Here is a 25,471-nt window from a genome sequence, read left to right on the forward strand (position 1 = left end):
AGCAGTTGTTCTTAAAGAATTGGGGAAAAATTCAACTTTAGCTTAAAGAGCGAGGAACAGTCCCCTACAGGTACAAAAATAATTTCTATTTGTTTTAAGTATTGATGTTACTCCTTGCTTTCAGCTGACCTGACTTTTTTTCTATTGTAATTTCAATTTGAGCCAGCTCTGGTCATAAATGAAGGATTATTTTTTAGCCTGTTATGATCAAGATTTAGTTTCGACTGTTCTTTTGGAACCTGTAAACCATTACATCATCTAGTTTCTTTAAGTACTACCTTTCTGAACTGGGCCACCTTATGCAAAAAAAAAAACACTCTGTAAGCAAACGAAGACCCAAAATGTTATCACTCATAATTTTAAGTAAAAGTGGACAATTACTGCCCGAGCTGAATAAAATTTGAAAACCTGTGTTTACTAGTTTTTGGATACACCAGCTGCATGTCGACCAGATTTAAATTGACCACCAATTGTAGATTTTGCAGTCCTGACTTCTTTTCTCTGTATCAATATTTAGCCAGAAAAAAATCTACCATAAACACTTTGTGATGCAATTTGAGAAAGATATCACATTGAAAACAAAAGGCATGAAGTTTAAGCATAATTTTTAAGTAACTTAGACAAGCAAACAAACAGAACAGCCTACATTTACACCTGCTTCATGAAGCGATGAATTTGGTGAAAGCTGCTTCATCCACTTTAAGTTTATACCTCTCTGAATGAAAAGTTATTTTTCTCTTTCTTAAGAGGAGAGTTACTAAAATCCTGCAGATGATACCGAGATTGAATACTTTGACTCTCCTTTCAAAATCAGAGATTCTGCAGTTTTTTTGAAGACAAGATATTCTTTTTTTTCTTCTAACATGGACAAGAATACCCACAAGAAATTTTGCCAGGGGACAAATTTTTCAGGAGGATGAGGAGGGCAATTTTAAAGCGAATAGTTACGATGACAATATATTAAAGTCCGTTAAAAGAGACAGTAGGTAGGTAGGATAAAGGGGGAGAAGATTTACAAGATCCTAGGTCTCAAAGCGAAGTTTTTATTGTCTTTCTTTTTCCCAGAGTGATGGGGGGATTGCTCCCTCTCGTATCCTTTCACGGATGGCACTCACGAATTCACGACTGTGAATGCATTTATGCGCTCGTACCTTGAAATTTATAGGCTTCTTAGTCTTGAGTAGGACGTTGCTCCATTCAGAAGGCGAGGAGGACTAATCCCCGAAAGGTTCAAAGCCTAAAGAATACATGACAAGGAGACAACTTTATTGAATGATTAAATAAATAAAAAAAATCATCTGAAAGTAAGAAGCAACATTACACCTTAAAACGAACAGAAACTCTCAACTTAAGTCTCAACTTTCTTTGAAAATACTGCTCATTCAAATTAAAATTCTTGGGTTTCAGAAGTTGGTTTTAAAGAATTTGGCCAAAGATTCCAACTTTAACGTAAAGAGCGAGGAGTGAGCGAGGACGGAATCCATTCCGTCCATATAAACCCCCTCCCCCCAAAAAAGTGATAAGTGTGGATATGTGTGACTCTGGATTTAGCATGCATCAAATGGCACTAGGATATCTATCCTTTGGTACTTTTAAAACAGTAATCGTGTTCCAAAAGTCCGAAAATGGTAAGTCAATTATGTATATTTATTATACAAAAAAAAAATACAGGAAAAATTCATTGCATCAAAATATTAAATATGGAACCGGCTATTTCCACATAAAAACAAACTCATTCATAAGCCTCACTGTAAGATTATAGTCTCACTGTAAAAAAAAAAGAAGAAAAAAACCCTGCAGAACAGAGCTTCAACTACAAGCGACACAACTTATATTTCACATCAGTTAGAGAATTTTATAGGACAATTTACAATCTGAAAGATTATATTTGGGACTAAAATGGTGAATTTTTTTTATCAACATTATAAGTAGCGAACAGTTTTGATATTCGTTTCTTTACAAAATAGCGGATCTGAAACAATTATGGATATTTACCCAGCCCTTTTTCAAGCAATACCAACACAATTCTGTTAGTAAGCCAACTTTCCTAATAGACAAAGCATAATTGAACATAGGGTGGAGAGTATGCGGTAACAAGAAACCATTAAAATTAACGAATTCAAGTTGTCTAAGCCTGAAAATGTACATTTGAAATTAAGAAGCCCCTTGATCATTAACCTTTTCAGATAAAGTATCCTCTAAGGCCTCTCTCAAATTTTGAAAATGTGCGCATTATTTTTAACTATATAATTATAAAAATATGCCAAAACTATATAAATAAGATATAATTTAGTGAGAAAATGTATGTCAAATGACCTCTCTAATAGAATCAAAGCGTTTGAGTATTAAATGGCTGGTGACAAAGAAAACACGCATCTTCAAATTTCTTTTAGAGTGAGGAGGGGGGTAAGCACTATCAGAAAAAAGAGCTCATAAATTGTTTTTCGTTCCCTACATTTTTTTGTAATGTCTTCATATTTCCTAACGGAACTAACTTTTGCAAAATCGATTTCAACTGAAAAAATTCAAATATTCTTATACCCTTGTTAAACAGCTCACTCTCTATAGTCTTGAAAATATATGTATAAAATAATAATAGTAAACAAATCACAATACAAAATAGCATAGATGTTTACTCCTTTCCTTTTCTTAACCACAGATCAAACTGAATCTATTAATAAACAAAGTTTATTTCATGCTAATATCCCCTTCAACCATGCCAACTTCACAGGGAATATTCCCTTTACAACAAGTTTGTACGTAGAGTTACTACAAAGAACGGCTTGACTATCAAACACAGCTGCAACACAACAGACACCCGTTTCTACAGATACAGATTTAACAACTAGAGGATAATCTTTTGAATCAAGGACTGAAACAGTTGCCAAACATCCAGTACCAATATGAACCTTTAGATGACAACTTACTAGTAACACTGACTGCTCTACTTTAAACTCTTGACTAAGACAATCATAATGTCTCATTGAAGACCAATAAGAGCTACCGAAACTGAAAATGTTCATGTTTATTCTGATTGTGACATGGTTAACTACGGATTTGGTCACTCTAAATGTCTTTTTGCTTAAATGCCAACTAGGGGAGATGATATTTGATTCCTTGAAAAGAAAGAAGTCAGATTTTTCCTTATCCGTGAGCAATTCAGAACGAGCAGGGCCATCGAGAAATTCTTCAATATCCATTTGTAGAAAATGAACATAAGGTATGAGGCTTCGTGCCTCCTGCAATTAAACAGCCGAAATAGAAAACAAGGTATAAGTCTTCGTAAATCTTAAAAACAGTTAGTTGAAATAGAGCATAAAGTATGTTCTAAAACATTTATGTGTATGCGTTTTTAAACATATAGAAATATAACATAAAAACTGAACATTTGGTATAAACCTTCATCCTTCCTGCAATTAAACAGTTGAGTTGAATTAGCTTCATTTACGGTACAATAACATTTTTTTCACCATAATAGGAATGGCAGTAACACAAGAATTTTTAAATGTATTATTCTTTTATTTTCACGATCTATCTTCAATCACGATCGATCCATCTCAACTGTTCTATGGACTTTTATTGGTTTTCTTTTATTTTGGGCAGTGATAAGGGGCAAACCCTCTTTCAAAAGCATGGTTGATGTAGCGTGAATAAGGAAGCAGTTTTTACTTTTTTAGATTCTTCTTTTGCTACTAAAATCCCCTTTGGAATTGATTTTTGGATTTATATTAGAGGAGAATTTATTCATGCATTCAATTTTAGAATCGTTCCATGCGCGTAATTCTAAAAGAAATCATAGCTTAATATGCATGTACACATGTGTAAATGAATGCCATCTTTTATGCTGCACCAAAAATTTGTATCAATTGGGGTATTGTTATCCTGAAACACATTTTATATGGCTTAAGATTTATGTGCCGTTTGCAAGTTTTCAATATGTTTTTTTCTACAGTCCTTTGGTTTTAATGGCCCAACGTAAGACGACAATCTTGCCATCGCTAGACGGATGAAATTCAGCCTTACCCATATACTGAATTTCATTTTGGAATTCACTTTCAGATTTTATTTTAATTCTTTACTGAAAACTAGGTTGAAAATGCGTCAGATGCATGCAAAATTACGAAAGTTTTCCTATTTTATGTTTAGGTCATTTACCAAAAAAAAATGTAAATAATGACATAATTCTGCTTTGGTAAACAGATTAATCTGATAATAATGAATTCAATGATCAAAGTCCGTTAAAAGAGACAATAGGTAGGTAGAATAAAGGCGGGGGGGGGGAGGGTAAGATATACAAATATATATGAATATCTTGTTCTGTTGGCGCGGGTTACAGCTGTAAGCTTATCGGAAAACTACATGTTTTTCAGAGAACATAAATCTTAAGCCAAATAACAGTCTAATGTCAGAATAAACGGTAATATAGAATTTTCTAACGCTTTTTAGGTTATTTTAAGTTATGTTTTTTATATTGCCAGTACTTCACAATTACTCATAAGTATCCAAAAACCACCAAATAACTCAGAATCACCAACAACTAATGCAATTTTAAAAATTAAAATGCACATAAGTCACAATGCATATAGAAATTCCGTCTAGCGGGTGACTAGCTTTAAACTATTTTTTTAGGGTAAAAAAAGTGGAATCACTTCATGCAAAGACTCAACCCATCTAACAAATACTATCCTCAGTTAATTTACAGTAGCTTTTGTATTCGAGAGAAGTGTCTAAAAATACCGCTACAAGAAATATAAAACATATCTTAATAGTTACATTCAAAAATATCAATTTATAATTTACAATTTTTGCATTCAATCGCAAAATAGTGCGGTTTATATACACTAATGAAGAAAAAGATAGGAGAAGTATATGAAGCTTCGCTCGGTTCCTGGTACTGATACTGATGCTTTACTGATTCTTCATGTACGGACAGTAGGGTCATCCCAAACACTGGTCAAAGTGGAAATTGATGTCGTTGAACTTTGCCTTACGTTAATTTTTCCTCGAAGTCGGCTACATAGTTTTTTTTTTCTGAAAACTGGCATTTCAGAATTTCTGCCCACAAAAACGATCTAATAGGTCACAACTTTAAGGAAAAATTCGTATGTTTCCAAGGGTGGTTGTATCGAGCCTAACCTCACGCCTTGACATCAACAAGAAGTTCGCATTATCTGCAGTTAGAAGACAAGTGACAATGAGAATCAATATATATACAAGCCAGCCGCATGGACCGCTGGGGTCTCGTCATTTATATCTTTAAACGAAAAGTCGTGTATGTATTTATGTAAATTTTACGGCATTTTTTTACATATTGGCACCCTGGTCTATTCTGACCTAAAAAACGATCTCAATAGGTCACGAGTTTGACACCAAACAGCAAAAATCACACTGAATTGCAAACAAAAGTTGCACAGCGAAACTTGTGGGTAGAAGACAAAGCAAAATCAAAATGGAATGAAAAAACGTGTCAGTTTAGCGCGCGTGAGCTCTTGAAGACAAAGCAAAATTACAATGGAATGAAGGGGCGTGTTAATTTAGAGTATGTGAGTTTGTGATTAATAAATAGGAAGCAGGAATTAACTTTTAGTATCTTTGACACCTGCAAAATTACACAAGATGAGAAATGACTGAACAGCTAAAGAAAAACGCAATGAACAAGAAACAAGAACAGATCACATTGAATTGCCAAAGAAAATGTGACTTAAACAAAAAATAACACGATAATTATGCTATTGCGTGACTAATATATTTCAGAAAATTACAATTGAATAAGGAGCGTGTTTATATATATGACGTCGTACGAAATTACACCAGATTTTGAATGAATCCGAACGGCTGAAGTAGACGGAGTGGAAAAAAGTCAGAAGTAGTGATTCACAAAATTGAAGCCCAAGCGAGATCAGCGGCTAGAAGATATGTGGCAACCAGCACCACAACGAATGCATTGAATCGTAAATGATATCTGCGGTTAGAAGAGAAGTAACGGTGAGAATCACAACGAGTCCCAGAAAAAAACAAATCCTATGAAATGGATGATTCTTTGATGCATTAACAGGAAGAAGGAATTGAATTTACGTCATAATTTCTTAACTCAATCGAAATTGCTAATTTGACACTCCGTGACTTTTAACTAAAACATAACGAATATAAATACTCCCTTTAAACGAGCAACTGTGTATTTATTTAGACATGTATAATGTTTCTCTGAAGATGATTTTGAATGAATCCGAACAGCTAATGCAAAAGGCATAAAAGTTTCTGATGAAATGATGCACGAAATGAAGTGCAAATGAGATATACGATTAGAAGACATGCGACAACAAGTATCACTACGAATCTCAAATGGAAATACTGTACAACAAAATCTGCGAAAAAGAGAAAAGCGACAGGGATGACGACATTGGATCGTAAATGAAGTCGGCGGTTAGAAGAGAAACAATAGTGGGAATCACAACGAGTCCGAGAAAAAAAACAAATATTTAAAATTGGATGATTCTTGATCCATTAACAGAAAGTAGAAATTGAATTCTCGCCAAAATTTCTTAGATCATGCTAACAAACAATTAAGGAATCAAATATACACAAAACCCGTTTAAATTTGAAGATATCAACCAGTATATAATCAAAAAGCATTAAATTTTACTTTGTAGGATATTAAATTTTTAGTATTGGTAAGCTCTAATTTACATTGCACATTTTTGATTGAGGTACTATAACAAGTCTCAAATATCATTCTATTTTTTGAGTCTAGTTTTATTTCCTCCCAATTGGCTAATTGAAAAGAAGGGTTTATTTAAAACGCTATGAGGAGAAGCAGAAAACAGAGAGGGACAAGGAGATTAGAAAAAGAGAGAGAGTGAGGGAGAGAGAAGAACAGAAGCACTTACATCGTAACCGTGTTGGGTTTTATACCTTTCAATAAAATTAAATAACTGGCTTTCTTTATTCAAAGATAAATTCGAGTCCGAAATTAGCATAGTCAGTGTTTCCACTGAGCACTGCAGCGCTTTTTCACTCAATGCTTCTGAAGAACCATTTAGAAACACCTAAAAAAGGAAAAGAAAAACAATGAAGGTTGATATAGCACGAAAAACAGTATTGACAGTGAAAAGTTGTGTAATATTGAAGTCCAACTGTTATGATTTTAGGCAAATTTCAGCATAAAAAGAATTATATTTTAATTATCTACATATTTACCATCAACTAGAAGCAGTAAAATAGATAAGATAATAGAAAAAAAAACAATATTATCCAAACAGGAAAAATAAAAGCAGACTCATTCGAACTAAATAAAAGGGCTGACTCAAGGAGAGTTTCGAAGCTTTAAAAACAAACCATATTTCAACATTAAAATATAAGCACACTTCAAGCGCTCCCAGCAGCTATTGTTCTGCCTTTGCATAGTTTTCAAATATGCGAAATCGGCAAATAAGGATAAAGTTTTTCTCGCTGCTACATCACGTCTGAGCTAATGAGCAGACAGAGCAGCATTTGCAGCCCTGTATTACATTACTTAAGTCGTTAACACAGACAGAAAAAAGTGATGAACCAAGCCCTGTGGTACCCCATACTGTATCTCCGAGAAATTTGATGTGCACTCAGGCAAAGGGATAATAGGATAGAAATCACGATTGTGCTGTAAAACGGAAGTCTAAAAATTATTGCATGAAAACATAGTTAAAAATTCTACACCAATTATCTTACAAAATTATCCGAAACTTGTATGATATGTGGACGACCTATCTGCATTTGAGGCTTATCGACGAAACATTAAAAGCTCAATTATGACATTAACTGACGATGTCACATAGGAGGCTTCTTTGTTGAAGATGAAAGTTAACGCTAATAATTCGTCAGTTACGACGGTTAATTTGTTTAAATCATCCCCCCTCTTTCACAAACACCATTCCTCCCAAAATCTTTATCAGATGCATTAAATTAGTTGGGATGACAATTACTGCTGACTTGAAGTGGGACGTCCATGTTCAAAACATCCTCAAACAAGCTTCTCCTTCGGTATCCCTTCTAATACTTTTCATAAAATTTTCTTGCACCCCCTAAGGACCTTCTCCGACTTTATTGTTCTTTATTCGGTCAATACTCGAGTGTGCTTATCCAGTATGGCATTTTGGTCTTTCTTCAGAGTATATTTATATGATTCAAAATACCCAAAAACGAGTACTTAGAATCATAAATGGTGAAGGGAAGATTCCGTCATTATCTACTAGGTAAGTTCGAGCTCACCACGTTGGCCGAGAGAAGATACCTCCTATGCGTTCATTTTGGTACCAAGACCCTGTGTGTTCCCCGATTACGTTCTGTCATCCCCAAACCCTACCTTCCCGCCCGCAACAACCACCCCTTATAAACTCCCCAAAAGTCCCCAAAGTGACTCCATCCCCGCCAACTATGCTGTGATAGAAATTTTAAAATAAATTCTATTCTATAAAAAGTGAAGTTAAGTTAACCTTAATAAAATATACCTAAGTATGATAAAAATATAATACTTTAGAGATAAATTTGGGGTATATATTTGCACATTAAGAGGGAGGGGGCAAAGTACAGTGGGTCTGCAGGCAAAATATGTTAGCTACAATTATTCTGATATTATGAAGTAAGAATTGTTTTCTGACTTCACACTGTCCAAATACTCCCCCCCCCCCCAATGTGTCAATATATGGTCTAAATTATATTCACTTCTTTTTGTCTCTTCTCACGCTAAGTTGAAAAAAACTAGCAAAAAAACTGGTTTACTGTGAGTTAATGCATGAATAACTTAAGAGGTAGGGGGTATATCATACAAGTACCAATTAATCTACTATCCTAGTAGGGTAATCTAACTGGAATAGGTCTAGGAAGTAGAAAAAATATCTTACTCTCGTAGCATATTTGGCTAAGTAGGGCTTGCACAGAAGGTCAGAAGCAAGCTCGCACATTAAGGCAGCATTTTCAGGCGAAGTTTGTGAGAAGAACAGTGCCAATACTCCAGTTTCTAAATTTGGACAAATATATTTATCCGCCAAAGAAAACAGACCCAAAGAAGATTCTGCATTTAGTGATAAAGCACGTGAAAAAACACATTCTGACTGCAGAACACTGAAACAAAAGAAAGAAAAATGAGCAATTTGTTACTTAGATGGCACTTGGGTGTTTATTTATTAACGATTTTCAAGACTAAAAAATTGACAAAAATATTAAAAAATGTGATAGAAAAATTGGAAAAAGAATGGAAGAAGTGATGATAAAGGTCCCCCCCCTGCAAAATATATTAACTATGATTATTCTGCATATTATGAAGTAAGAATTGTTTTTTAACATGCTTCCTTATGTAGAAAACCAACCCTGCATTTATACCGAAGAAACGATTAGAGAGCATTGAACTGACCAATGATAGTCAAAAGACAACTCGTATTTTTTCAAACATTTCAATTTTATGTTGTTCGTTTTTTTAGTTTAATCTAATGGCTGCAAACCTATTAGCCACTCATTAAAAGAAAAAGACGAAAAAAGTTCTATGAGATTTCATAGAAAGAAGAAATGATAAGAGAGCATTAAACTGATCAATGATTGTCAAAAGACAACTCGTATGTTTTTCAATTATTTCATTTTTTTCAATCTAATGACTGACGTGTCTCAACTTGTTTCGCGAATATTTCTCATAAATGAAACTAAAAATTATACTTAACCAATGCTAACATTACATCAACTATCTCGTATAGAAACAAAGATGGGTAAACGTTAAAAATTCCCTGATCAAAAAAATTAAATAATACAAAACACAAAATATCACCCTAAGAAGAGTCAATGCCTCTATTCAGCCATCTGAAATTCAGTTTAATCAGTTTAGTGAAAACACAAATTGTTTCAAAAGTTGCTATTTCATGCATAAAAATTCTTTTAGGCATCAATTTTCTACACTTATGAACAAAATGCAATGAAGCAAAAATAGTGCCAGTGTAAGTGTGCTTATAAGAAAATAAAACTAAATTGATCATGGAAAATACATTTACTCTAATAAATTTTTGTTATTTATTGTCAACTTTAATAGTCGCCACAATTTTTTTTCTTAGCTGATGGATGGGACATAAAAAAGACACAATTTCGCTTAACATAGACCTACAGGGTATACTAACAGCAGTATGTAGTATTTCCAGCAAAGCGTAACACTTGTGCGTTTAGGCGGGATAGGAGTCCAGACTTTATTTTTGACGATTTCTTTCTTTTTTGTTTAGTATATTTAATAATCGTTTTAACTTAAGTTTTTCTGTTAACTTCCATTTATTCAGTGAAGACAGTCTTGTTAATTCTAAGTTTGAGCTTACAACAAAAAGATTAAATGGAGTCCCAGTTGTATCTTTATTTCTGTCCGTTTTAGGTTCTGATGTTGCTTTTTAATTTTCTCTGAAACAGTCTATTTAAAATAATAACTATATAAAGAGTGAACAAATACCTTTGAATACTCAGAACAACAATGAAACTGGCTATATACTAGGCCAAACAGATTTCGACGCCAAAGATTTCAATTATATTTATGACCAAATAATTAAAATATTAATCAAATGTAAATTGTTCAGTACACTTACTCGATAAACAGGGAGAAAACCTCGAAATTCGTTTCTTCGACTACTTCCAGGTCAGAAATGACATTATTCTCGAATAATCTCCACTTAAGTGCAGCTGCCAGTACAGCACTTTCACTGCAAACCTTATTAGGATTTAAGACCAGAATCTGAAAGATCAGCACAAATTGGTATTAACGTATTTGGCAAAATCTTCACATAAACGTTTCAAAACTCAAAAAAAAGTTTAGCCAAAGAAATTTCTAAAACCACAACTTGTTATAATAACATTATAGCAAACGCCAAGTCGTTAAGTATGTAAATTCATGGACTATTGCGCCCAATAAGGCTCCTAGTTTACTTGAAGTCAGCCCACAGGAGCCTATTAATAATCCTCAATTTTAATTTATTATAGAAACATAAATAATTAATAATAGTTGGTACATTACGATTTGTATACTTGCAATTGACAGTAAGGGTCCCTTTGGGTAAAAGAAGACCACATAAGAACTGGTCTCATTTCTCAATGGCCAGGGTGACATAGCCATCAATAATAAATCTTTTTTAGCTCTTGCAGGCAAGGTTTTAGTGTTTTAGGTTTAGTTGGGTTTTTTTTTGCTTTTTGATTCATGTCGATTTCTCTTTTGTTTTAAGATTGACAATTTTCTTCTACATTTCCGCTTAATTTGTTTTTCGTAGATAACTTCGAAGACCACACTGCCTTTCCATGACGAAAGTAAAACAGTTCAAAATAGGGATGATACCTTTTTATTGACAGTAAATAGATATAAAATTATTTAACTGGATATTTCGAACACATATACAGTGTTCATCATCAGCAGTAAAACTAAAAGACATGAATAAAAATAAACAAAATTTATACCTAATAGAATTTTTTTAATTTCGATTGTTTCCCTGAAAGTTTGCTTTAAACCTTGGTCCCTAGAAATCAAAGGAACATTTTCAAACAAAATAAAATGATTCGGAAAATTAAAGATATGCTCCGAGAGGGTCGACGTGAAATCTTCAGGTTTGGTATTTTGCTTTAAAGACGATGAAATAGAATTATGATGTTGTAGCAATCTCGTTTTTATATTCTGGTTAGTACGTCCCACATAAGAGCTTCCACAAGTACATGGGATTTTATAAACCCCACTTTGCCCTTACAGAGGCCCATAGGACTTAGAGTAAAATTCGAATGAGTCTCTTCCCAAGTTTCCATAGCCAACCCTTCTATACAAAGTGGTCAAAAAATACACAGGGGTGGGACATGGCTCTTTACTATAGGCGATGCTATAGGATCCACCCTAACGTTCGAGGGTGGTTAGAAGATAATCAGCCAAATGTTTAGAGGTTAAAGAGTATCTTAACATCATAGATTCAACCCTCACAAAGCAAGATCATACCTTTCAGGTTATTTAATTCATAGTTTTGGTAACTAACTTAGGGCTAAATAAAAAAAACTCAGCACAAATAGCAGAATACAGCAGTCATACCAGGACATTAAATGTCTTTCTAAGATCAGTTTTACTTCACTGCCCTCTCCACTACACCTCAGCTCCCACTCCCACAAGAATAGGTTTATGTGTTCTAATGTTTACAAACATCCTTTCCTCCTCATTTTATCTGACTCCTTTTCTTCTCACCCAAAACAGAAGAATCCCCAACTGAATGAACAAAAAAGTAGTTGCACTGGCAAATATACCTCATTTTGATTAATCCTTTGGCCATCTTTGATGTTGCTAAATTTAATAGTAATGACTTGCAGAGAATCAGTTTCTGGGAAAACTTCAATCATTCTAGTGAATCTAAAATACATGAGAAGATTATTTAGAAGCGTTGAGTAACATGATAAAGATAGGATATAGAGAAGAGAGTAGCTAGTCTATATGAATTACCTTCTGTTATTTACATTTTACCTGTAGATTTTAATTTAAATCTGCCCTCCGTTTCTAATGTTGTGATTTCAATTTTTTCTTTCGAAATTTAGAATAAAAAAACCATTCATTTGGCAAATAAAATTTTAGCAGTTGATAAGAATACCCTCAATATCATACTACACCAGAATGCTCACATATACAAGGGAGTGAAAATAGTCCCTCAAGATTGTCTCAAACCACCGTCTTCTATATGAAAAATGATGGGCTAAAATGACAATGTTAGTATTTTTTAGTCAGTCCTGATTGATAATTTTCCCTAGCCTTATCCCCCCTTATCTAACAACTACTACTACTAACAAGTCACTGCAGCACCAAGCCACCTTAGGCCAACAGAGCTACGCGTGCTCTTCTTCCATCCCAATCTATTCAGTCTCCCTCTTTACACCATTCCAAGAAGTGTTCATTTCCCTTAAATCTTTCCTTACATCTTCCCACCCCCTTTGGGGACGACCTGCTTTTGTTTGGCTCTAGACAGTTGGCCGACAAGGACTATCTTTATTTGGCATTCTTCATCAGTAGAACGTGTCCTAGCCAACGCGACCTTTATCTCATTATAGCCATAAAAAGCAGGATTGAATTACGTTTTTCCTACAGCTTACTGTAGATATAGAAAAGACTGAAAAAGTTAGTGATACTTCAGATGGAAGGAAGATTTATTTTGTGAGTAAAAATTAGTGACAGTAACAAAAGGATTGAAAAATTGTAAGGCCTCAGGTGTTGACAGTTTGGTAAATGAAATTTTCGAATTTAGTAGATATGAACCTATGACGGTTTAGCACATTCTCGAAATGTTCTGTCCATCTCCCTTTAACTCTTTCCTTGTCAATAATTGTCACCGCGTCCTCTCTTCAACTGGGGCAAGTCTAGATCGACTATACCCTCTTAATCTATTAGCATTTCAGAACAATATTTACTATTATGTCGTCTGGCTGTATCTTCCAGGTTTTCAGCAATCTTATCTGTGGCCACTAGTTCACACCTTGATCCATATTTTAATACTTTTTCCACTTTCTTTGCATTCCTCTTATTTCTATATAATATATCACTCGAATAATTGCTGTAAAAGCCCTCCTCCTCTCTATTAGACATGAAGCATTTTCACTAATTTTCCTATATTCCCTAAGATGACGTTATCGACTTCACAAACAATTTTCTTAAACTTATTCTATCCACCTTCTATATTGTCCAATTACTCCCAAGTTAACATTCAACTGTTCTTAGAAAGTTAATACGAAATTCTCATCCTGGAGTCTACCAACGTCGTAGCTCTCTGGAAGGTAGTTACCCTTTCTTATAAGAAATTAAAATCCTGTTCACATGAGGGAAGAGAAAAAGGCGGTTTTAAGCTCTAAAATGCTCCAGTATTTTACACGAACTGTGTGTCTGTCATCAAGGGTAGTCGGTAAAAAAAAAAAGCAAATCTGTAAACTAGCAAGAATACTAAATATTGAGGTATCTATAAACAAAATCCAGCCAAAATCTGTTTTCCTTTGCAGTAAATATTTTTGTTGTTCGAAGTATTGACAGTAAGGTCAAAACAATAATCTAGCTACTCCTTCTACGACAATAGTTTTGGTATGGAACATGTTGGGCATTTAGTGTCCAAACAAGTAGTTAGAACTGTTGGTAAGGACAGAATTTCACAGAATTCAGAACCAAACATATTTTAACACCTAAAATCCTACTATTTCTCGGTGCAACAATCCTTTCAAATACTTTCCTGTCATTTCATAGAAACCAAGGTAAGGTGACTTACCCATGGGCTCCATTTCAGACCAAAGAGCTATAGAACTATTTGTCTTGTTATTAACCATTCTTTTATAAGGGTTCAAACGCATGATCTGGTTCAGTGAATATTGACTGAAGTGACACCCAAGCAAGCTAGTGATTATAGAAGGTACAGAATAATCGTGTGATACAAATGCATATGACCTATTGGTCGAACGTGTCAAACCCCAAGCAAAAACAACGACTTTTTGAAGGCTGTCAGCCTTCTTGGATTTAAAATTTGATGAATTCTAATGCCCTTTTTAAGACTAGAAAATGACTGGACGGTGTTAAGCCCCCTGCTTGCCTCTTTTTGTCTAGGTCCCAGAGTGGCGAAACAGAAAAAGAAATTGAAAACCAAGATGAGAAACTTTAATATAACGAAAATATGTTTCTATTAAAACTGACACTTGTAATTTTCAGGGCCAACTGCCCAAATCTACAGGAAATATTAATTATATATAAAGGAATTCACTCATAATATTGACGAAAAAACACTTATTTTTTATGCCTCTTTGAAAGCAAAACTTTATAAATGCTAGACTTTACATAATTTCGGCCCTTCAAATAGGTTAATGGTAAATTTCGATACAACATTCCAACGAAGTATGTTAACAACTTAGACACTGCTCTATGACCCAGATATCATCCAGAATGTACTCTAGTTTGACAGCTCCTCGAGAAGAGGATGCCATCCCGAGAAACAGAATCATGCCCATCTAGAGGAATCATGGCAACACCAGTTTGCATAAAACATCCTTCTCTGACTCTGTCTTTGGTTTGAAAAATTCTCTTAGCCAGAGAAAGCTTCATCTCCTAGTGTTCAAGCTTTTGGTTATCCATTGACAAGGAGGGATACAACAACTCATGGCCTACAGTAAGGAATGTGCCAGATGAGCTGAGCCACTACCATCACTGACCAGCATCTCCAGAATATTTTAACTGGCAATTGGAATTTAAAAAAAAATTGAGCATGTGGCAAACTGGGATTACTCTGGAGATCTGAGGAGGCTATTCATCTTTGGTACCGAAGGTGAATCAAAAGCAGTTCATCACCTTTTACTCTATGTGACAATGAAACTTTAAAGGCTTGCAATGCATGTATATAATCTTTTGTTGCTTGTTCTCTTAGATATTGGTTGAGTTTATTTGATAATTCAAAAAAAATCATCCAAAAGCTATTGAGTACCCACAAATTTTTGCACAGATTTCATAGTCTTCAACAGAGACTACTAATGCTGGGTTGTCACAAATTCAGTTGTAGACAACTAAAAAATTCTGTTTCTACTTTGTTTTTTTTTCGACTGCTTTTATAATAAACATGAAATTTGAGTGAAATTGCAGTTATCAGCTTTTGTCCAGCTTAGAATACTGTTAATCCAAGTTAATAAAACTTTCAGGAATAGCTCTACAGCCCAAATTAGATTCCAAGAAGGTATTTCCAATCGTCCACTCTGCCTCTGCTCTCCTCCAGGACACTAACTTGTTTATAAGCTTGGAACAACTTTGTGCTAGGGGAATCAAACGTTCAGAAATGAACGTACAGGCTAAATAAGGGTATAGTAAGGAGTTTTCAACAACATACCTCCATTCTTTCTTATCTTAGATTTGAGAAAAATCAGTCTGACTTTTTTTTTTAGTTAAAATCTAACTCCAATGATGAAAATTGCTTGCCCAAGCCTACAGCCCAAGAAAAGGAAAGAAAACTCTTGGCACAAGCTTAAAAAAAGTCTTTTCACACATCAAGGTAGTTTGAGGTTAGATATCAAAAAAATCTTTTTAGTACAGACGATTACTAAAAAAAAAACTTTCTGGTGAAAGTAAAGAGCACAGTTGAAACTTAGAAGAAAACAAAATTATTTTCTCGTAATTTACACAATATGCATCTGGAAGATTAAAAAATAAGCCGACTTGTGACATCCCCTTGCAATTGTAGAATTTATAGAACTAGTGCAAAACAGCTTGTATTTGTAGAAACGAATAAAAATCAGGACAATGAGAAACATAAAACTCCTTAAGCAATCTGTAGAAAATACAAGATTAATTTACAAGGCTCCCAACAGTCTTTCACCAGCCAAGATATCAAATACTTTTAGTATATTATTCAAATTTGCTATAAAAAATAAGAAAAAAAGAAAAAAGTAAGCACATATTTCAATAAAGCGATAGTTTTTTAGAATTATAGACAAATTGCAAAATATCATAAGTCAGTTTATTTGAGCTAGTTTTGTAGATATGTGTTGCATAAACCACAGAGCAATAATTTTTAATTTTGAGTTTTAACTTTGCTCTTCATTTCCATTAGAAAACTTAATTTTTTAATCTAAATTAATTTTATTACATTAAGTCCTTTAAATATACACAATAAACCCTACAAAAAATCTTTATCTGACTTCGGATGTGAAATTACAGAAGTCAACAGGAGTTGTTGTTATCATTGGATATTAATATAGCCTTTACGTCCAAACTCTCAAACTTTCCAAAATAAATATATGCAACTTTGTCACATAAAAAAGAGTTCTAAGGACCATATGATGTCCAGTCTTTTGAGGAGTTGAGGACAAAAATACAATTATTAACGAAATACTGCTCTTGAATAGCACTATATTTTTATGCAACTCATTAACATGAGGCACAGTATCAGAAAAACTTTCACACAAAGCACTGCATACATTTGTGCTTACATTCTAGAGTTCCTCATATAGAGTCTCATTAAAATTATGTACTCATGTTCTTAAAAAAAATAAATAATAATAATAATTTTGCTCTTTAGAGCTATGAGGCATGTCCTTCATCAGACATATGCACATAGAGGGTAGGGGAATTTTTCACTTAAAAGTGACACAAAGAAATAGTTTATGCAAACAATATTTCATTCCCTGAATGTACAACATTCGGTTCCTTATGTAAACAATGACTCTTAAGTAAAAATTCAGCCATAGGCAGGCATTGGAAGTTGCATCAATGATGGTACAAAATAGGTATGAAATCAGTAGCACCAAACCAAGCAATTATTTTTCTAATCTAACAAGAATGTAGCAACTAAGAAGGAACGGTGCATTACCAGAAACATGTATGAAAAAAGTTCCAAAGCTGCCAGGAGTAGAATTTGACAGAATTCCAAAAGCTGCCGACACTTTAGCAGCATAACTCGTGTTTTGACAGCTTATCTTTGAGCTAAAGAATTTTTATGTGTAAAAATGGTATTTTCAGAAAAGTCTGCCAATAGATTTCACTAGGCCATTAAAACTGCCAAGTAGCATTGCTACTATGCTACCCCACTTTTTGCATGGTGAACGAGAAATAAAAAAATACAAATTAGATTAAGATAATTTCCACAAAGCAAAGGTTAAAACCAACAAACAAAAAGTATAACATGACAAAAAAAAATTGAGTAAAGTTTTTCCAGACCCTACTTATTCTAATAGCTATGGTCTGTGACAATCATTGCAGAACTGGTTTTTAATTTGTGTTTAACGTCAAGTACAGTTTTCTGCTGCAAACCTAAAACTGAATCATATACATACCAATCTTTCTGCTTGTTCAATCCTTCTACAACTAGGGACACAATAAATAGCAAAAAAGGGCAATTCTGATCACTTGTACCTTACTGATTATTTGACATCAAATATTTGCATTTGGTGACAAACAGATTCTTTCAAGAAAAAACTATACCTTGTTCACCCTCTTTGCAAGATCAATTTTAGACTGACTATGAAGCAGCAGGTTTTCAGTGTATCTAGGATAAGAAGTGCCCAAAAAACAAGAGAAACAAGCAGAAGATACAGGCAACTCAAAAGAATACCTGATAAACATGTGCTGTAAATATATGATGTTTGTTCCATTCTAAGTCTATGGCAAATAGGTATATTCCGAAAAACCAGACTCCTTTAATTTCGGTTTCAAATAAGAATGTTTTATTCATTCAAAGATGAATTCTTCCGGATTTCACCATCAATATTTGAAATGAAAATAATTCTTATCTACAGATAAGCTATAGCAATGAATAGTAAAACAAAATTTAGATTGATTGTGGGCTATCTCTTTAAAGGTCTTTCCAATCTTACACCTCCTCCCTACTCGCAAGAGTTGCTTGCACACATATGCTAAGATTAAAATATATGGAACTTATAAAGCTCGAAACTATATGAGAAATATGAAGTTTTCCAAATTCATCAAAATTAAGTTCTTATTGGTGGGGAAAGGGCTGGTGGTACATACCTAAGAAGACTAAAGCTGAGGTTAAGGGGCAGTGTCAAGAGCCATGATTCCCAACATGGGGCATGGTAATATTTCGGTTGGTCATGAGCAGGATATGCACCCTTCAGCTGACTACACTTTAGAGCTTCAATTTTGAAAACCTTTTTCATATAAATGACATCACATTCAAATACATATAATACATGATGCATGATAATATTACAGTGATGCTATCCATTGTATAAAAAACGTTGTATTCAGTTAATATTTTTCATCAGCATAAAATGTGCCCAGAGGAACACCCAAAAAAGATACCAAGGAGGCATTTTCACAGTACCAATTCGCAAAAAATGTTGATGGGGGGGGGGAGCAAGGATTTTTTTTTTTTTCATTTTTTAATGAAGGTACAGCCAACAGAACAAGGTTGGGCAAAAATAATTAAAATGGGGGTAGTGGTGACTTTACTGTTTTGATAAACAGTCAACAAATTTATCCAAATTCAGGGTCTTCTCTTTTCAATGGCCATGATCATGAGATTAAGGAGACTGTCATTTCCCATTGTTGATCATAGGTAGTCCTTCAGAAGCCCTTATAATGAGAAGAATAGTTCATTACAGGCATTGGTCACAGGTAAAGTAGCAACTAGCTTCATCCGTTTTAGCACTGCAAAATAGGCAATAGGGAAGTCAGATAAATTTTGATAGCTCAGAGTAGATCCATTTTAAAAGTGTCACATTTTGAAAGGTGCAACTTTGCAAGAGAAAGCTGGGATTCTAGGGCATAGTCATCAACATCAAGAATCACTGGATTATGACAAATCATCCTTTCAACTTTCGAAAATTCAAAAAAAAAATCAAACATCAATCCATCTGGCTCATGAAATAATCTATCACCTTGAAACACAGAAATTTACTGGAGTCTGTTTGAACTGGCTGACGGATGTTGGGCTTGTCAGCTGATGAATTTGAAAGAGTCTTTGAGACAAGTCAAAATGGTTAACTTCTCTTGTTCTGAGCACTGGTTTTGGATGCTTTGATTCCTGGATATTGCTTATAGTCAAGAATTCGGTTGTGTTTTAGCTAAAGTTTTTATTGGTTATCATTTCTCAGCTTTTGGAGTGTCTTGTATGTCCTGAAAATTATTGTAAGTGCCTTACAAGTCAACATTTACAATTAATAACACTTTTTCCATTAATTGCAAAGTTGCAACAAAAGAGGTCAAGTTGATTTTTTTTCAGTAGTCGTTTTGCTTCACATGCTGCCTCACCATCAGAATTATCAGGGACTACTGCTAGTACAGAAACAATACAATCAAATCTGACCTTCAGCTGGAAAATATAGTGGCATGCATAAAACCAGCAAGTTTGGGCTGTCCTCTGAAGCTCCAAGACTTTTTGCCTGCTGACACACTGAGATTCCACAAATAGTCCATTTTAAGTGCTGCTACATAATTCTTTGCACTACAGAGAAAAATTCCGAAAGTTAATTGACATTTTTCAGATAATCAGTCAAAACCAAGTGTAATCTGTGGTCAACACAGTGCCAAAACAAAACTTCATGAGGCACCTTCTTTCTAAACTTTGCTTGAACTCCAACAAATTCCCTTTCCACTCATAACGAATACGCCATCGTAACATTGGACAATGCACAGCATCAAATCTACAAAAAAACTGTTATAGTTTCAAAAATCAAGAGGGCTAAGCTTTTGGCATTTAATATTTGCATGTGATGGAAGCCAATTAGTTGCTCCACTAATTTTCTATCTGATATGTACCTGGGTAGGATTGCTAAATATTCTTTTCTTGAAAAATCTTTTGTCTTGTCAACAAGAAGTGATTAGCTGATTTTACTTCTAAAATAATGACTTGCTGCAAGGCATTTCCTATCAGTGTAACTGCATTGCTTTGGTGCTGACGACTGCAATAATGACCTAATCAGTGCTATAACTTTGCCTTCAATTTTTGGCTGCCTTTACATATTTTCTCCATCAGTTCAACAAGATTATCCCAGCTTGCAGATGTTTCTGATCTGTCATGACCCCTTGAAGAAAGACCCTGGTGGGCAAAAAGCAGATAGCACAAAAAATGCACTTTACATGATCTCTATTTTCTTGAACCTCTTGACATTTGGACCAACTTAAGTCATTGCTACACATCTCAAAGCATCAGTACTAATTATCTTAAATTCTGCCCATGCTGACACACAATTCTTATGTCTTTTATAACTATTATGTTGCTTCAACAGACCAGAACTCTTAAAAAATATTCTGTCTTGATGAAAGCCGTTTTTCCAGCAGTTTCCCCAGCCCCTAGATCCCCACTAGATAAATGGTAGCAAGCAAAACAAAACAAAAAATTGTAGTTTGATGAGTATTCAATCCATTCATAAGTCTTAAAGCAATGCATACTGAATTTCCTCCTATTGGAAGTGGAAGCCAAATACCTCTCAGGAAAATGTTGAGCTGGTTGGTCATTGTTTGATTATGGATTCACTGCAAAAAAGAAGATAAACTGACAACCTGATGCCTAGTTTTGACTGAACTCCTGTCAGAGATCATGGCTACAGGTAAGACACCAGAGAAGAATTGTTTTACACAATTCAAGACAAGGTTGTCTACTAGTGGTATATTTAGGATTCTCCAGGATGAGGTCAGAAGTAACATCTTAAACAAAGTCATTGAAAAGTAATAGTAAGAAAAGTAACAGTGCTATTTAATTGCTTTGAAAAAAACAAAAGCACAGGGATGAACTATGCAAGTAACCAGTCATTTAGTATTGTTATTTCAATAAAGCACATAGCTAAAACACAAAATAGCTATTAAATAGAGGTAACAAGGTCTTTTTCCAAATCAAGGCAGGCATGCCCCTTGTCCCCAGTAATTGGCACCACTGCAGCCTTTTAAGCTTCCTTCAGGCGAATACAAGTAAAATTCTAAATGAAAAAAATCTAAAAATCACAAAAGAGGCATGAGGATATTAGAAATGCTTAGGCGGGACATGGCCCAAAATTGACTGAGAACAACTTGTGAGGATATATTATAGGAGAAACCATAGAATGAACTTCAAATGTTTTTTGGAGGGGGATTTGGGATTTAGGGAAAAATTGGTTTTATGTGAATTTTAAATTTGGCTAATCCTATAGGAAGACTCCTTCTGAGAAGAAACACTTTAGTAACAAAAGAGAAATACTATTCAATTATATATTCAAGTATAATTTTCTGTAAAGTAAAAATGATACCCCATCTCCCACAAATGAAGCAAAATTTTGTCTTTAGGGTATTGACAAATGTCATAATAAACACCATAAGAACACATTTCTTACTTTATAGATCATATATAGAGATTTATATTAATCATATTTTGATGGCTCCTTCTATTTTAATCCATGTCTTTCCCAATTTTGTATATAACACAGGGAAATATCTTGTCCATTATGAGAGAGGATACAACTGACATCATATTTGGTAAAAGTTGGAAAAAGTATTTGGTAAAAGTTGGTAAAAGTGTCAAAAGCAGAATTGAATGGTACTACTTGTTTGTTATCATAATGCTTCCTCCTTATAAGGATTCTTCATACATAATTTTTTTTTTTTATTATGGATAAAATTACAGTTGGATGCTTGGGCAGCTCTTCTGTAGGATACACACAAATAAAAAAAAGGATTACAATTAGCAGGGTGAATTTCCTGAAAATGGGCACCACCTCCTACCCTTATCATCCTATATATAGTCTTTAATAATATATTTCTTTGTTGTTTGTCATCCCATGATGAGTTGCATAATGGATAACTGAATTCTTGACTTGATGAAATCTAGTTTCCTCTGAGTGATTATAAGTAAATAGCAAAGTAAACAGTAAAGTAAAGTAAATAGCATGCTGTATATTTGGTAAGAATTTTATTGTAAGAAATTTAGTAAGAATTTCAGTGTTTTAGTGTGTTCTTTTTTATATATATATATATATATATATATATATATATATATATATATATATATATATATATATATATATATATATATATATATATATATATATAGGGCTTTACCTGGGAACACCAGGATGGAGGGGTAGCTGTAAGAAAATAAACTATACAATGGAGAAAGGGCATAAAACAAGGAATCAAATGGCACTGTTTGTATTGTATTTGCATGTTTGTTTCAGAAGACAATAGTACTGTAGGGCAACAGGTTTTCAGAAGAAAGATTATAGAACAAAAAGAGCAACATTTTTAGATAGCTAATTAGGTTTTTTTTTTCAATGTTTAAAAGTTGCATTTGTGAAAATTTTCTCTCTCCCCATAATGTTGTTGTATATAGCTCTAAGCTTTATGCAGCACTAAGGATTAAAAATGATGAAATTCTTACTTTCTAATACACAGTAAGTTTTGATTAATCATGCTTCCCTGTTTTTTTTTTTTTTTTTTTTTTTTCTTTTATTCATGTTTTTGAGTACTTTCTCAGAAAAAAGCTATTGCTGAATTGACTGTGACCAACAATGCACAAAAAAAATTAAAATGCTGTATTTTCTTCAATATTTTAGATGCATTTGTAAATTTCAAGAAAAACAATTCAATAATACATAAGACAAGCACTGAACATAAACCTTGTGTTTCCATGTTACATTTTATGGACCCACTTATAACTTGAGAATTTTTGATTGAAGATTTAGTGATACCAATGTATCTATGAATTTTGATAGGGCTGCAAAAAATGAATGTACTGACTATAAAAACAGGTTATTTTCCTTTTCTTAATCCTTCCCTCCTGAAACAGATAGAGCCCATGCCAATTTTATTTTAACCATAACAAATTTCCTAATTCTGTATTTTGTATAACATGCAAATATAAGGGTTATTTCGTAGATCCTGAAGAAAATTCACAACTTGCAGCAATAGAATGGCTGGTAAACAACTTACAGTAAAAGTTGACCATTCTTGTCAATATGCAAATGCTTCCTTCAACTTCACCAAAATTTACTTCAAGAATAGAACAAAATGGTGCCATTAAGACTGCCCTTAAGGTTAAGCTGCCATTAGTGTTTGGAGCCTATGTCCCCTTAACCCAAAGATGTTTATAATTTCCTGAGATATTTTGTAATAGTCAAATATTTCACTGCTCCTTTGTAGTACTCAAATATTTCACTGTTTCCTCAAACTTGCCCCTTGTAACCTTTTCAGCTTTATACAAGGTTTGGTGATGATGGGTTAGGTAAGGTTGGATTAAGTCAAGTTTTTACCCATTTCTGAGAAACCAAATTTAAATTAATCTAACTTTAACTCTTACTGTCAAAGCTTGCATAAGACTGAAAAAACTAATATAGATATATATATATATATATATATATATATATATATATATATATATTTAAATAGTCCCAAATATTTGAAATACACATGCAAGGCCATATCCAGGGGGAAGGGTATGGGGTTTGACCTCCCCCCTCCTGAAATTTTTGTACAACTTTTTTTTCTCCTGAAATTTTTTTTTTTCTTGTGACCCCCCCCCCCCCCCCCCTGCGCACAAAAAAAACCTTTGCCAAACAGAAATCCAGGATACAGCCAAATATATGTGGGCATGTGAGTTTTTACACTAATCCATGTAATCACATTTTATTTCCACTGTCCTTAGTATTTTACAGAAAGATCAGTTTTCTATACTTTTTGGACATTGCCTTTGTCTATACTTGTATGAATTTGCTTAAATAATTTACAAATTAATTAATGTGCCAAAATGGTGCCATTACCAAAATTTACTTCAAGAACAGAACAAAATGGTTCCACTACATTTGGTAAAATTCTAGTTAATATACTTCTTGCTATCTCAGAAAGGGTTTAGGTTAGGAAAATGAAACTTTCAGGGATGGGTCTACAGGCTAAAGTATGTCCCAGGAAGGTATTTTGAAGTACCTACCTCCACTCCTTCTCCCTCTAGAGGGCCCTGACCTTTGGTGACCTTCAAAAATATGTGTTATAAAAGTGAAATCTTGCAAAATAGATCCTCTGCTTGAATGAAGTACAACAAAATTGTTTTCAGCTTCACAACTTTGCTCAATCCCTATTTATCAGGTTTTGAAGATATGCAAATACATTTTGTAAATTCTGAAAAAAAAAACACTGATATGGCTTAGAATTCTACTCAAATAACAGTAATTGTATTTTCAGAACTAAATGTAGAGAAAAAGCAACTGGTAACTGAAAATTAAGGTAAATGTTGTTTTGTCAAAATTTCAAAAGGTCATGTAGACCTGTCATGTAGGTGAATTTCAGGGCTCTCTAAAAGGAGAAGGAGTGGAAGTGTGTACTTTAAAATACCTTCCTGGGATATGCTTTAGCCTGTAGACCCATCCCTGAAAGTTTCATTTTCTTAACCTAACCCCCTTCTTAGATAGCAAGAAGTCATTCAACTAGAATTTTACCATACATTCAAGCAGAAGATCTATTTTGCAAGGACTCACTTTAATAACACACATATTTTTAAAGGTCAGGACCCTCTATTGGGAGAGGGATTGGAGGGATTCTATCCCTGAAAGTTTCATTTTCCTAAACTAACCCCTTTCCAAGATAGCCAAAAGTTACTAAACTAGAATTTTACCAAAATTTGTAATGAGAAAGGTAGATATCCCTCAATAGCCTGATTAGGCTACATGACAGAAATGTAATTTATCAGAAGTTTTACATTTTACAATTAAGGCTAAGGAAAATAATAATTACCATGCTTTAATCAAGCAAAAATGGCAAATTTTCTTACAACACAGTTTTGTAATAAAACATGTGTTTTTAACTTTTGGAAAATAGGCTAGCCTATGGACTGTTTTACCTTCTGGTGCCACATTAAGGGCTCAAAAAGGAGTTTGCCTCAGAAATAACTATTGAATCATGGAAAAACATAATGAGAGGCATCAATTGATGTATTTGCTTTTATCTTGGCTACATTTCGTTGTAAACTGCCAATTCCTTACAGGTTTCTAACGCCTATCTTTGAAAAATATCTGAAGAGAATTGCAAACC

At 33.8% G+C, this 25,471-nt stretch overlaps 1 protein-coding gene across 1 annotated transcript; it reads right to left on the bottom strand.

Annotated features, from left to right (window-relative positions):
* Positions 1–1,626: 1,626 nt before the first annotated feature.
* Positions 1,627–25,471, bottom strand: LOC136042369 (BTB/POZ domain-containing protein 1-like). The gene is made up of 6 exons (XM_065727339.1): positions 25,423–25,471; positions 12,265–12,367; positions 10,584–10,729; positions 8,877–9,096; positions 6,888–7,046; positions 1,627–3,239 (listed from the first exon to the last, which is right to left on the bottom strand). The coding sequence occupies exons 2-6, from the start codon at positions 12,355–12,357 to the stop codon at positions 2,694–2,696; spliced, it is 1,164 nt and encodes a 387-aa protein (XP_065583411.1). The 5' UTR covers positions 12,358–12,367; positions 25,423–25,471; the 3' UTR covers positions 1,627–2,693.

This window comes from Artemia franciscana, unplaced genomic scaffold, assembly GCF_032884065.1.
Source record: "Artemia franciscana unplaced genomic scaffold, ASM3288406v1 Scaffold_1188, whole genome shotgun sequence".
Taxonomy (NCBI): domain Eukaryota; kingdom Metazoa; phylum Arthropoda; class Branchiopoda; order Anostraca; family Artemiidae; genus Artemia; species Artemia franciscana.

What these genes read in the sequence shown, in the direction of transcription:
- LOC136042369 (XM_065727339.1), bottom strand. Translation starts at nt 12,357, where the DNA reads ATGATTGAAGTTTTCCCAGAAACTGATTCTCTGCAAGTCATTACTATT. An exon ending in AAAGGATTAATCAAAATGAG is followed by an intron (nt 10,730 to 12,264) that starts GTATATTTGCCA and finishes CTGATCTTTCAG; the next exon opens with ATTCTGGTCTTAAATCCTAA. An exon ending in AAACCCAACACGGTTACGAT is followed by an intron (nt 3,240 to 6,887) that starts GTAAGTGCTTCT and finishes GTTTAATTGCAG; the next exon opens with GAGGCACGAAGCCTCATACC.